At 38.8% G+C, this 15,228-nt stretch overlaps 2 protein-coding genes across 2 annotated transcripts in view; both read left to right on the top strand.

The window, feature by feature from the left end:
• LOC118622327 (disintegrin and metalloproteinase domain-containing protein 5-like) overlaps positions 1-11,113 on the top strand; it is a 108,403-nt gene extending 97,290 nt beyond the window's left edge. The window contains exon 21 of the mRNA XM_036249777.1: positions 10,735-11,113. Coding sequence (XP_036105670.1) covers positions 10,735-11,113 — 379 coding nt within the window. The remainder of the gene's footprint in view (positions 1-10,734) is intronic.
• Positions 11,114-11,449: 336 nt separating this feature from the next.
• Positions 11,450-15,228, top strand: part of LOC118622328 (A disintegrin and metallopeptidase domain 3-like) — a 100,002-nt gene continuing 96,223 nt past the window's right edge. Inside the window, exons 1-2 of the mRNA XM_036249778.1 lie at positions 11,450-11,459; positions 13,485-13,645. Of these exons, the coding sequence (XP_036105671.1) occupies positions 11,450-11,459; positions 13,485-13,645 (171 nt within the window). The remainder of the gene's footprint in view (positions 11,460-13,484; positions 13,646-15,228) is intronic.

Raw genomic sequence — 15,228 nt, forward strand, 5'->3', positions numbered from 1 at the left:
CTCTGGTATTTTGTTTGTGTTGCATTTTATTTTGTTTTCTCTTATAGCAACAGTCTCTACCAAACCGGGCCTGAAGAGAGAATAAATCCAAATAAATAATCAGAAACTGGCCTAAACCAAGAAGGAAAAATCATAATTTATTCTTACATCTGTTGCCACCAATGAAAGTTTAAATTATGAAACAATAAATCATCTGTATCTGAATCACCTGAATTATGTCTGGTGTCTACTGTATTTCCAGTCTCAACTTTCACCCTATCTACTGCAACTTGAATCCAGAACATGCTCTAAATCAGGGCAAAGCAGCCTTGGATCCTCATCCCATGAAGCCAAGAGGGCCTGCTGGTTCAGCCTCATGGTGCAAGGATAGAGCATCCCTTTTCCTTTTTGCCCTGTCAGTTGACCTGAATCTCCCTATCTGAGCAAATGCCACTGGGACAAGTCACAAGCCAGCTAAAGGAGAGGAGCTCTGAGGGGAGTAAGGAAGGTCGGATTGAGGGAGGGAGATTCAATCCGACCTTCCTTACTCCCCTCAGAGCTCCTCTCCTTTAGCTGGCTTGTGACTTGTCCCAGTGGCATTTGCTCAGATAGGATCTGAATACAATCCTTCTGTAACTGCTTCTCCTCTTTGAAAGTTGTATACCCACTTTAGTGTGTTAAGATACCTGTTACCAAAAGTAGACGTCACGAAGCTAAGGAAGCAAAAGTATCAGGCCACTTGCTAGCAGAGGTTCTTTTCAGTCATGAACCTAATTTTGTATTCTTTTTCTGAGAGAGAGTTCATCATGTTTTATATATTTCAGGAGCCACTGCACCTAGATCTGCTTGTTCCCCAGACTCCTTGGAGTCATGTATTGGAGGCAGTTCGTGTCGGCTCACAAGAACTGATCATTGAACTATTAAAATTTTTGCTCTCATTAAAACAAACAAACAAACAAACAACAACAAAAAAGTGTTGGTGAGGATATAAATGAATTGGAGCCATTGCATACTTGGTGGGAATGTAAAATGTTGCAACTGTTATTAAAAAGGCATGGCAGTTCCTCAAAAAATTAAAAATAGAACTACCATATGATCCAATAATCTCACTTCTGAGTATTATGCAAAAGTATTGAAATCAACCCTGGCCAATTTTGCTCAGCGGTTGGAGCATTGGTCCATGGACCAAAGAGTTGCGGGTTTGATTCTGGCCAAGGCCATGTACCTCAGTTGCTGTTCAACCATGGCCCTCGTCGTGGTCTTGCAGGTGGCAGCCAGTCGATGTGTCTCTTTAACATCGATGTTTCGCTCTCTCCCCCTCTCATTTCCTCTCTCTCTGAAATTAATAAGAATGTATCCTAAGGCGAGGATTAAAAAAACAACAGCTGAAGAAAATGTGGAAAGTTCACACATGCCCACTAACATCTCTAACTGGCAGTGATAAAGTAATTTATTCTCTTGATGCATTGGCCCAATCTAGTCACATAGTCCTAACCGAACTTCAGAGGGGCTGGAAAACATGAGGATAACTCATGGAATAGCTGATGAGCACGACTTACTTTTCTTTTTATTTAAAAAAAATTTTTATTTATTTATTTTTTAATTTTATTTTTGTCACAGATGTTTCTCCTTTTTTTCCCCATTGACACCCTCCTCCCCATCCTCCCCACCCCATCCCCGGCTTTGTTGTCCATGTCTATTGGTTATGCATACATGCATATAAGTTCTGTGGTTTATCTCATCCCAACCCCCAACACCCCCTCTTCTGAGGGTTGTCAGTCTGTACTCTACTTCTGTGTTTCTGGGTCTACCCTATTCCTCATACTATTATATTCATTATATTCCATATATAAGTGAGATCATGTGGTATTTGTCTTTTTCTGCTTGGCTTGTTTCACTTAGGATAATACTTTTCGGTCCCTCAATGTCGTCTCAAAGGATAAGAGATGTTTCTTTCTTGCAGCTGCATAGTACTCCATTGTGTATATATACCACTGCTTTTTTATCCATTCGTCTAATGATGGACACTTGGGCTGTTTCCAGATCTTAGCTATTGTAAATAGTGCTGCTATGAGCATGGGGGTACATATATTCTTTGAGATTGGTGTTTCAGGCTTCTTAGGGTATATTCCTAGAAGTGGGATCACTGGGTCAAATGGAAGTTCAATTTTTAATTTTTTGAGGTAACACCATATTGTTTTCCATAGTGGCTGCACCAGTCTGCATTCCCACCAGCAGTGCACTAGAGTCCCCTTTTCTCCACACCCTCGCCAACTCTTGTTTGATGATTTGTTGATGGCGGTCATTCTGACAGGTGTGAGGTGACACCTCATTGTTGTTTTAATTTGCATCTCTCTGCTGATTAGTGATGTTGAGAATTTCTTCATATGTCTCTTGGCCATTTTATGTCCTGTTTTGAGAGGTGTCTATTCAGCTCCTCTGCCCATTTTTTAATTGGGTTCTTTGTCTTCCTTTGGTGAGTTGTATGAGTAATCTATATATTTTGGAAATTAACCCCTTATCTGATGTATCATTGGCAATGATGTTCTCCCATACAGTGGGTTGCCTTTCCATTTTGATGGTTGTTTCTTTTGCTGTGCAGAAGCCTTTTAGTTTGATGTAGTGTCCCATGTGTTCATTTTTTCCTTTGTTTCTATTGTCTTAGGTGATGTATCAGTGAAAATTCTGCTGGGTATGATGTCCAAAATTATGTTGCCTACATTTTCTTCTGGAATTTTTATGGATTCATGGATCACATTTAAGTCTTTTATTTTGAGTTTATTCTTGTGTATGGTGTAAGTTGATGGTCTAGTTTCATTTTTTTTGCATGTAACTGTCCAATTTTCCCAACACCATTTATTAAAGAGGCTGTCTTTACTCCACTGTATGTTCTCGCCACCTTTGTCAAATATTAATTGAGCATATTGCCTTGGGTCCATTTGTGGGTTCCCTCTTCTGTTCCACTGGTCTATCTGCGTGATCTTGTGCCAGTACCAGGCTGTTTTGATTACAGTCACTTTGTAGTATAACCTGATATCTGGTATCGTGATCCCACCTACTTTGTCCTTTTTCAAAATTGCTGGGGCTACTTGGGGTCTTTTTTGGTTCCATATGAGCTTTTGAAGTATTTGTTCTAGTTCTGTGAAATATGTTGTTGGTATTTTGATGGGGATTGCATTGAATCTATAGATTGCTTTAGGTAATATGGGCATTTTAATGATGTTAATTCTTCCAATCCATGAACAAGGTATGTTCTTCCACTTTTTTATATCTTCCTCTATTTCTTTATTCAATGTCCTGTAGTTTTCTGCAAATAGGTCCTTTACTTCTTTGGTTAGGTTTATTCCTAGGTATCTTAATTTTTTGCTATGATTGTAAATGGGATTGTTTTTTCGGTTTCTCTTTCTGAGAGTTTATCGTTGGTGTGTAAGAATGCCGTTGATTTCTTGACATTAATTTTGTATCCAACTACTTTGCCAAATTTATTTATTAAGTCTAGTAGATTTTTGATAGAGTATTTAGGGTTTTCTATGTATAATATCATGTCATCTGCAAATAATGACAGTTTCACTTCCTCCTTTCCAATTTGGATCCCTTTTATTTTTTCTTCATGTGTGATTGCTGTGGCTAAGACTTACAGTACAATGTTAAATAAGCGTGGTGAAAGTGAACATCTCTGTCTTGTTCCTGTTCTTAAGGGAAATAATTTTAGTTTCTGCCCATTGAGTATGATGTTGGCTGTAGGTCTTTCATATATGGCCTTTATTATGTCAAGATATGATCCCTCTATTCCCAGATTGCTGAGCGTTTTTATCAGAAATGGGTGCTGGATTTTGTCAAATGCTTTTTCAGCATCTATTGATATGATCATGTGGTTTTATTCTTCATTTTGTTTATGTGGTGTATCACATTTAGTGATTTGCAAATATTGTACCAGCCTTGCATGTCTGGGATGAATCCCACTTGTTCATGGTAAATAATTTTTTTGATGTATTGCTGGATTAGATTTGCTAGTATTTTGTTCAGGATATTGGCGTCTATGTTCATCAGTGATATTGGCCTGTAATTTTCTTTCTTTGTAAAGTCATTTTCTGGTTATGGAATTAGAATTATGCTGGCCTCGTAAAACGAGTTTGGAAGTCTTTCTTCTTCTTGAATTTTTTATTCTTTCTATCTATTTTTTAATTAATTTTTGTTACAGATGTTACTCCTTTTTCCCCCACTGATTCCCCCCTCTCCCTCCCTCCCTGCCCTGTCCACAGCTTTGTTGTCCATGTCCATTGTTCTTGCATACATGCATATAAGTTCTGTGGTTTATCTCTCCCCCACCACCCCCTCTTCTGGGGATTGTCACTCTGTACCCCACTTCCACAACTCTGGGACTACCCCATTCCTCAGACTGCTATGTTCATTATATTCTACAAATATTTGAGATCATATGATACTTCTCTTTCTCTGTTTGGCTTGTTTCACTTAGGATGATACTTTCCAGGTCCCTCCATGTAGTCTCAAAGGATAAGAGATCTTTCTTCCTTACAATTGCGTTGTACTCCATTGTGTATATGTACCACTGCTTTTTTATCCATCCATTCGTCTACTGATGGACACTTGGGTTTTTTCCAGATCTTAGCTATTGTAAATAGTGCTGCTATGAGCATGGGAGTACATATATTCTTTGAGATTGGTGTTTCAGGCTTCTTAGGGTATATTCCTAGAAGTGGGATCACTGGGTCAAATGGAAGTTCAATTTTTAATTTTTTGAGGTAACACCATATTGTTTTCCATAGTGGCTGCACCAGTCTGCATTCCCACCAGCAGTGTACTAGAGTCCCCTTTTCTCCACACCCTCACCTACACTTGTTGTTTGACGATTTGTTGATGGCGGCCATTCTGACAGGTGTGAGGTGACACCTCATTGTTGTTTTAATTTGCATCTCTCTGATGATTAGTGATGTTGAAGATTTCTTCATATGTCTCTTAGCCATTTGTATGTCCTGTTTTGAGAGGTGTCTATTCAGCTCCTCTGCCCATTTTTTAATTGGGTTCTTTGTCTTCCTTTTGTGGAGTTGTATGAGCACTCTATATATATTGGAAATTAACCCCTTATCTGATATGTCATTGGCAATTATCCTCTCCCATATAGTGGGTAGCCTTTCCGTTTTGATGATTGTATCTTTCACTGTGCAGAAACTTTTGAGTTTGATGTAGTCCCATGTGTTCATTTTCTCCTTTGTTTCCATTGCCTTAGGTGATGTGTCAGTGAAAATTCTGCTGTGTATGATGTCTGAAATTTTGTTGCCTACATTTTCTTCTAAGATTTTTATGGATTCATGAGTCACATTTAAGTCTTTTATCCATTTTGAGTTTATTCTTGTGTAGGGTGTAAGTTGATGGTCTAGTTTCATATTTTTGCATGTAGTTGTCCAATTTTCCAAACACCATTTATTAAAGAGGCTGTCCTTACTCCACTGTATGCTCTTGCCACCTTTGTCAAATATTAATTGAGCATATTGCCTTGGGTCCATTTCTGAGTTCTCTGTTCTGTTACACTGGTGTATCTGCCTGTTCTTGTGCCAGTATCAGGCTCTTTTGATTACAGTGGCTTTGTAGTATAACTTGAAATCTGGTAATGTGCTCCCTCCAACTTTGTTCTTCTATTGCAAGATTGCTGTGGCTATTTGAGGTCTTTTTTGGTTTCATAACTTTTGAAGTACTTGTTCTAATTCTGTGAAGTATGCCATTGGTATTTTGATGGGGATTGCATTGAATCTATAGATTGTTTTGGGTAATATGGACATTTTAATAATGTTAATTCTTCCAATCCATGAACAGGGTATGTGCTTCCACTTTTTTATATCTTCCTCTATTTCTTTATTCAATGTCCTGTAGTTTTCTGAGAATAGGTCCTTTATTTATTTGGTTAAGTTTATTCCTAGGTATCTTAATATTTTTGCCACAATTTTAAATGGGATTGTTTTCTTAGTATCTCTTTCTGTGAGTTCATCATTGGTGTATAAGAATGTCATCGATTTCTTGACATTAATTTTGTATCCTGCTACTTTTCCAAATTCATGTATTAAATTTTGTAAATTTTTGATTCAGTCTTTGGGATTTTCTACGTATAGATCATGTCATCTGCAAATAATGACAGTTTCACTTCCTTCTTTCCAATTTGGATCCCTTTTATTTTTTCTTCCTGTCTGATTGCCGTGACTAAGAGTTCCAGTACAATGTTAAATAAGAGTGACGATAGTGGGCATCCTTGCGTTGTTCCTGTTCTTAAGGAAAATGCTTTTAGTTTTTGCCCATTGAGTATGATGTTGGCTGTTGGTCTTTCATATATGGCCTTTATGATATTGAGATATGATCCCTCTATTCCCACATTGTTGAGCATTTTTATCAGAAATGGATGCTGGATTTTGTCAAAGGCTTTTTCAGCATCTATTGATATGATCATGTGGTTTTTATTCTTCATTTTATTTACATGGTATATCACGTTTATTGATTTGCGAATATTGTACCAGCCTTGCATGTATGGGATGAATCCAAGTTGGTCATAGTGGATAATTTTTTTGGTGCATTGCTGGATTTGATTTGCTAGTACTTTGTTCAGGATTTTGGCATCTATGTTCATGAGGGATATTGGCCTGTAGATTTCTTTCTGTGCAGTGTCTTTTTCTGGTTTTGGAATTAGAATTATGCTGGCTTCATAAAACGAGTTTGGAGGACTTCCTTCTTGAATTTTTTGAAATAGTTTGAGGAGAATGGGTGTTAGTTGTTCTTTGAATGTTTGGTAAAACTCCCCCATGAAGCCATCTGGGCCTGGGCTTTTGTTTGCTGGGAGAGTCTTGATTACCTTTTCAATTTCCTTGGTTGTCATTGGTCTGTACAAGTTTTCAAACGCTTCCTGGTCCAGTTTTGGGAGACTATGTTTCTAGAAATTTGTCCATTTTGCTTAGATTGTCGAATATGTTGCCATATAATTGTTCATATTAGTTGTTAACGATCTTTTGTATTTCTGTGGTGTCAGTTGTTACTTCTCTTTCATTTCTTATTTTGTGTATTTGGGTCTCTGTCTTTGTTTCTTGGTGAGTCTAGCTAAGGGTCCATCAATCTTGTTAATCTTTTCAAAAAACCAGCTCTTTGTTTCATTGATCCTTCGAATTGTTTTTTTGGACTCTATGTCATTTATTTCTGCTCTGATCTTTACTATTTTCTTTGTTCTACTTGCTCTGGGGTTTTATTTATTTATTTATTTTTGCTCTCTAGTTATTTATGTTGTGAGGTTAGATAGTCTATTAGAGATTTTTCTTGTTTGTTGAGGTAGGCCTATAGTGCTATGAACTTCCCTCTCAGAACTGCTTTCGCTACATCCCATAGATTTTGTGCTGTTGTGTCTTCATTTTCATTGGTTTCCAAGAAGTTTTTAATTTCTTCCTTGATCTCCTCAGTAACCCATTCATTGTTTAATAACATGCTATTTAGCTTCCATGTGTTCAAATGTCTTTGTATCTTCTTCTTGCAATTGATTTCTAGTTTCATGCCATTGTGATCTGAGAAGATGCTTGATATGATTTCAGTCTTCTTGAACATGTAGAGACTTAGTTTGTGCCCTAACATGTGGTCTATCTTTGAGAATGTCCCATGTGCACTTGAGGAGAATGTGAATTCTATAGTTTTCTATAGATATCTGTAGAATGTGAATTCTATAGTTTTTTAATAGATATCTGTAGATATCTATTAAATCTATTTGATCTAGTGCTTCATTTAGAGTCTCTGTTTCCTTGCTAGGTTTTTGTCTAGAGGATCTATTCAGTGATATCAGTGGGGTTTGAAGTCCCCTGCTATGATTGTATTGCTATCGATTTCTCCTTTGAAGTACTCCAGAAGATTTCTGATATATTTTGGTGCTCCTATATTGGGTGCATATTTGTTTATGAAGGTTACATCTTCCTGTTGGATAGATCCTTTCAATACTATGTAGTGGCCTTCTTTGTCTCTAGTTATGGCCTTCATTTTGAAATCTATTTTATTAGATATGAGTATTGCTACCCCAGCTTTTTTTTCTTTTCATTTGCTTGGGGAAGATTTTTTTCTATCCCTTCACTTTCAACCTATGTGAGTCTTTTGTTGGGAGGTGGGTCTCCTGTAAACAACATATAGATGAATCATGCTTTCTTATCCAATCAGCTACTCTGTGTCTTTTTATGGGAGCTTTCAATCCATTTACATTTAAGGTGATTATTGATATGTACTTATTTATTGCCATTTTTGCTTAGTGTGGTTCTATTTTTCTTCCTATTTCTCCTGCTAATTACAGCAGTCCGTTTAACATTTCTTGCAATGTTGGTTTGGTGCTAATGTATTACCTTAGCCCCCCCTTTTTTTTTTTGTCTGAGAAGCTCTGTATTTGACCTTCTATTTTGAATGATAGCCTAGTTGGGTAGAGTAGTCTTGGATTCAGATTCTTGTTTTTCATGACTTTGATTACCTCATGCCATTCCCTTCTGGCCTGTAGTGTTTCTTGTGAGAAGTCAGCTGAGAGCCTTATGGGGTTTCCTTTGTAGGTAACCTGTTTCTTGTCTCTTGCTGCTTTTAGGATTCTCTCTTTGTCTTTAATTTTTTGCATTTTAATTACTATGTGTCTTGGTGTGGACCTGTTTGGGTTCTTCTTACTTGGGGCTCTCTGTGCTTCTTGAACTTGAATGCCTTCTTCCTTCACCAAATTAGGGACGTTTTCTGTCACTATTTCTTTGAATATATTCTCTAACCTTTGCTCATTTTCTTCTTCTTCGGGGACTCCTATGATGTGAATATTATTACTTTTCCTGTTGTCCCACAGTTCTCTTAAGCTGTCTTCCTGTTTTTTTAATCGTTTTTTCCTTTTGGTTTCCTGATTGGTTGAATTTTTCTACCTTGTCTTCTAATTTGCTTATCTGGTCCTCTGCTTCCTCTACTGTGCTCTTTAGACCTCCTAATGTGTTCTTATTTCTGATATGTCACTCGTATTCTCTTCTTGGTGGGTTTTAATTTCTAAGTGGTTTATTTTCAGCATATCTATGTCCTTACTCATGCTGTTGAGCTTCCTCAAGATCATGGCTCTGAATTCTAGTTCTGTTAACATGCCTAACTGCTCCACATTGATATCATCTTCGGTGGAGGTCTCTTGTTCTTTCATTTGGCTTTTGTTTCTGTTTTCACCGTTTTGGCTATCACAGTTGGCTTTGGAGCCTGCCAAGTTTTCCCTGTGTGTGTTTGTGTTCTGCTGTTTGTGGCTCCCTCTCTTGGGTTTAGATGAGCGAGGGAGGACCCACATGAAACACCACTGTCAAGTCTTACTTTCCTGGTTAGAGTTGCTAGCCCAGGAAAGGTACTATTTTCCTCTAGCTTTTTTTTCTGGAGGCTAGCAGTCCAGGTTACTTGAAGAGTTTTGGGTTGTCAGTTGATTGAAAAACTCCCTCAGATGCTGGCATAAGGGGATTTCATGAGGGTGAGGCAGATGGTGGTTGTTAGTAAGCCTCAATTTGCATTGCAATGGCCAACAGGGTGGGGTTGTATCTCCAAAGGAGGGGCTGCTGCCTCTATCCAGAGCCCTGGGAAGGAGCAGTATGGCCACCGTCCTGTGTGGCTGCAACTCAGCAAAATCTCTGAGCGCCCTCCAAATCCCGCGTTTCCATGCACAGTTCCAGTCTAGTCTACCTTCCCTCTGCCGAAGCCCAATGTGAGTGGCTGTGGCTATTTTCACCTCTGTCTGGGCTGTGGAGCCACTTGGGAGTTTAACCTGAGGTTGCTGCTCACAGCTAAGGCTGCTGCTGAGCTGCCGACTGTGGGCTCCCAGTCCCTGTCTCGTGCCTTCGCAATCCTACCAGGATCACGTCAGTGTCCCTGGTTATATGGTCCTTGCAAGCTGCTTTTCTGTTGCTTTTTCCTGTTGATTTGTCTGTGTTTTAGTTGTAATTCCTGTTTGGTCCTGGGAGATGGTCTGTGTAGCTTCCATTAACTCCACTGCCATTTTGGAATCCACCACGACTTACTTTTCTTACCACACTGAACTAGAAAAACCAAGGTTGCGCCAAGTGTGACTAGGTATAGGACTTCCATAGTTTCCATGATAGAAGACCTTTTTAACATACCCTTTTATATGGCTGTGGTCATTGATTTGGGTAATACTCCCTGCCTCTCCTCCCCACCCCAAGTCCCTGTAGAATCAGTTAGCTAGTTTCCAAGTTGAATGCTAAACTAATCTCTGAAGTACACTGATGTTGGAAAAGTGCCCTTGCTGCACTGACAAAGTCTATAGCCATGTCTGAAATGGACATTCTGCAAGCAGGTAAGAGTGTGCAGAGTGACATGTGACAACCAATAGCAAAGAACATACATGATGAAAATTCTGAGCTGCTGCTTTTTGAAATGCATCAGTTCAATTTGTTGAGGCCACGCTCCCATGTTCTTCTCCCAACCAATGATTGAACTTGATAAAGATAAGGCAAGCATTCTGGGGCGACCTCTACTGAACTCCTCTGACAGCCAGCTCTGGCTTGAGAATTCCCCAACAGTCTTGCTGATCCTTCCTTACATTGCATAGGTCTTCCTTAAACTGTGTGATCCTCGAATGCTTCTATTCATTTTTTTTTCTTCTCTCCTTCACTTGGGGTCAGATTTGGTTTATTGTCTGACAGGTATCTTAGCCTTTTTATTTTTCTCTCCATTTTTTATACAGCCGTTTTCCTTCTAATAAAATTTTTGCATATTTAGTCCTGTCTTGGCATCTGCTTTTCAGAAGATCCAGATTAAAACAAGTATTAATGAGAGTACAATTTGTAAGCTGCTAGGTAGTAAGATGTGGATTTGGTTTGGTTCACCTAATCCTGCAATAATGAGGACAGGATCCTTGTTGGAAGGAGGGATGCAGCTAGTTCCTACCACAAAGTGGCAGTACAATTCTAAAAACTGTATGACAATGAAAAAAACTGTCCCAGTAGAAGGGAATGTTGTTGTAGATGCAATAAAGCAGTCATTTAAAGTGGCATCAGCTGGTTACTGTTGTTTTACTGATGCCCTTCAGAAGGATAATAAGAAATTGATGGTTAATAACAAGCAGTTACTGGTTATATTTGAGAACCAGATAGTCTGAGTAGAATCAGGGAACAGAAATCATAAAGTAATTTAAATAAGAGAAGTTGAATAATAAGCTACAATAGAAGAGTAATTATAATGACATAAAGAGAACACCACACGTACCCTAGGTCTGAGGATAATAACCAAAAAAGTATACATTTGAATGGGTGGCCACCCTCCAAGGCTGGAGTTCAGACCTCATTGGACAAGGTGTGACTTACGTCTACTTGACCACTAAGCCAGAGCTGGCCCAGACATTGGGAAAGCAGAAATCATACTTCCAGCTAGTATTGCTGAGAGAATCAGTGCCACTTCAAGTGCAAGTGCTGGAGTGCACAGTGTACAAGCCAGGATGGGCACAGGTAAGTCACAGTTGTTGTAAGGTGCCCAGAGTGTGGTGGGTTGGAGCAAGGCCTGAGGTACATGATGTCCATGTCAGCAGGATCATGAGAATGTGGATACTGGGTCCAGGCCGGGCCAGGCCTGTGAGTTCACTGAAAGTCAACATACTCTGGCATATGAGCACATGGAGTACAGCCAGCACCACAGGATGTTTTCACCTATTGGCACTGCTAATTGCCAATGTAGCAGGAATAAGCAAAAGCACAATGCATACCCAGGGAGTCTCTTGTTTCTCCAATATCCCTCTGGAGCCCTGTACTGGCAAATTTTAGCATTGGCCTCACTGTAATGGAGAAAATGTCTAGAGTTCAATCCATATTGCAGAACAGATAGTGAATAATGAATTTGGATTTGAGAGGCAACAAATTCATGACTTGCATATGACCAGCTGAAAGCAAAGGAAATAACCTAAATTTGGCCTGGTCTTCTGGTTATGGATACGAGGGGTTCTGGGATAGAGCATGTGGATGGACATAGAGGAGTGAGCACAAAGTCTGAAGGTTTTTGTATTACATGCTAATGCCCACTAGAAAGCACCCACCATAGGAAAGGCAGTGAGCAAGTGAGTAGACAAAATGACTTGGTCAGTTGACTTTAGTCAACCATTATTATTGTCTTCCCCAGGAGTGTCATGATGGGCATATAAATGGCATGGCTATGGTTGCTCTGTATAAGCCTAATGGCATAAACTTCCACTTATTGAAACAGATCTAATTACTTCTGCCACTGAATTTCAGAGGCAGAAACTATTATTGCACTGCGCACATGCATGCACACACACACACACACACACAAATACACACATTTTTTTTTTAAAGGAAAGCAACTGTCACTTGATGGCGAGATGATCATATCTGACCTTCCATCCTAGAAGGGCCAAAGTTTTGTTCTGTTAGGAAGAGATACATATTCAGTTATCGCTTCACCTTTCCTACCTGAAGAGGCATAGGCAGCACTATTATATATGGGATTTCTGATACAATCATTAATATATTGGAGTTCATAGGCATAGAATACCACATAACATAGAATCTGACCAAGGAACCCACTTCGCAGTGAAGGTGGTATGGGAGCAAGCCCATGACCATGACATCCACTTATTGTTTCTCATAATTTACCTCCTAGCCTCATAGAACTCTTGAATAGCTTTCTAATAGGTGAAATGAAGCAATAGTTTGAAGGAGGTATTTGAAAACAATGGAATGATATCTGTGATGGTTCATTTTATGTGTCAATTTGACTGAGCTATATGCCCAGATAGATGGTAAAACATTATTTCTTGGTATGTCTGTGAGTGTGTTTTTAGAAGAGATTAGTATTTAAGTTGGTGAACTGAGTAAAGCTGATACCCCTGCACAAAATGGGTGGGCATCATCCTGTTCATTGAGGACATAAATAGAACAAAAAGGTGGAGAAAGGGTGATTCACTCTTTGCTTGAACTGAGACATTCATCTTCTCTTGTCTTCGGACATCAGTGCTCCTGATTCTTGGGCTTTCAGATTCAGATTGAGGGCATACAAAATCAGTACCAGATTTTCTGGACTTCAGACTCAGACTGATTATACCACCAGCTTTCCTGGTTCTCAAACTTGCAGATGGCTGATGATGGGACTTCTTGGCTTCCATGAACACAAGAGCAAATTTCTAAAATAAATATTCTCTCTCTCTCTCTCTCTCTCTCTCTCTCTCTCTCTCTCTCTCTCATCTATCTATCTATCATCTATCATCTGTCTATCTAATCTATCATTTTCTATCATATCCATCCATCCATCCATCCATCCATCCATCCATCCACCCATCATCTATTTTCTATTGGTTCTGCTTTTCTAGAAAATCCTGACAAATACAATATCCTTAGCATGCAGTACAGGGTGGGGGCAAAAGTAGAAAAATTTACTATAGATAAAAATAAAAGAATATACTATTTCATGTACTCACAACTGTAAACCTACTTTTGGCTCACCCTGTATATTTATTAATTCAGGCATCCCTAAGGTGTCACTAATAGGAAGGACTCATGGGTCCAGGAAAAGAGGGATAGAAGCAGAAGTGGCCCCATTTACTTTTGCACCACCAACCACAGAACCTGTCTTCACAGAGCATTTCCTCCAGGACATTCTATTTTCGTACTACATTCACTACCAAGTACGTATGGAAACCAGGGCAAAAATGCACTTTACACCTGTAAATCTCAAACTGTCTTCGCTGGCCTCTCTTTTCTCCCTGCCTCAAATATTTATATATGCTTTGTGTCCATAACAATATTTTCATTTATCGTCCATTGAAAGTTTTTGGGAAATTGCTACAGCATATGTCATGCCGGTATTCTACAGTGCACTCTTACTCTATCACAAACTGTTTTTTTCCCCCTTGCACATTGTCACACAGTTAAAAAAATTTGTGTAGCTGATTCATTAGATAGTTCAACAGATATTTATTCACTCAACCTGTTTTTATGAAGTACTTATTACATGCTAGACATTGATCTAGATAGAGTGAAAGAATAGAAATTAAAAGAAAATAAAGATATCCCTGCTCTATGTAGCTTACATTTGAATTTGGAAAATATTACAATCTTTACTATATTGTGTTCCATAGTAAACAATGCTTCTTAACATCTGAACTACTATTTTTATCACTCTCAAAACCTTAAATCTTTTGGCAAAATATTTCTACCTTTTGTACTTTTCAAAAAAGTTAATAGATCATTAATTTAATGTTTTATTTCTGTGTCTTTCAAAGTGTTAATATCTTTTTTACTTTTATATTTTATTTTCTAATCACTCCTTTTTATCCACCTTCACCCTTGTTAAGTTTCTTGCTACCTAACTGCACTTGTCTTTGGCCCTGCTAAAAATATCTGCATCACTTTGCTTTAGAATTTTCTGCATTATGGTTTCTGCCCCTGTTGTTCTGCCAGCTTCCAGCAAGGTGTTTGGAGATCAGAAAAATGAACTGCTCAGATCCCTCTTTAGGAAAAGATTTGCTACCTAAGAAGTAGTGTGGTTAACTGACAGCTTCAAGTCTTAGCTGTTTTGCGGTCTGCCTCAGCCATCTCCATGATCAATTGTGGGTGCCTCAGTTCAATTACTGAGCAAGCCAGCAGTACAATGTCCTAAACTTTGTCTCCTTTAATAAACAGTCTTTGCTCTGGTGCTTCCTTGCTATGGAGCAACCTGTCTAGGTTGGCAGAAATTTTGTTAGGTCTTTCTCACTGTCCTAGGTTCCATTTACCCAATGTTGTTTTCCTCTTTTTTTTCACAGACATTAAAAGAAACATTCTAAGAAAACTTTTTTCTCTGTAACTCTTCCTCAGCACCTGATTCCTAGAGAACATAATGGGGATCTTATGGACTCATTCATTACCACCAAAGCAATAATCACTTTCTCAGTTCTTATTCTACTTGATCTCTGAGATGCATTTGGAGATCTTGACTAATATTTCATTGTGAATTCTATTTTAATTAATTAATTAAAATTCTCACTCGAGGATATTTTTTTCATTTATCTTCAGACAGAGTGGAAGGGAGGGAGGAAAGGAGAAAGAGAAAGAGAGAGAGAGAGAGAGAGAGAGAGAGAGAGAGAGAGAGAGAGAAACATCAATGTGGAGGGACACATCGACTGCAGGACCCCTACCAGGGCGGAGGATGAACCACAATTGAGGTACGTGCCCTTGATCTGAATCGAACCTGCGACTCTTTGGTCCTCGGGCTGATGCTCTAACTGCT

Source organism: Molossus molossus, unplaced genomic scaffold (genome assembly GCF_014108415.1).
Source record: "Molossus molossus isolate mMolMol1 unplaced genomic scaffold, mMolMol1.p scaffold_m16_p_9, whole genome shotgun sequence".
NCBI classification, from domain to species: domain Eukaryota; kingdom Metazoa; phylum Chordata; class Mammalia; order Chiroptera; family Molossidae; genus Molossus; species Molossus molossus.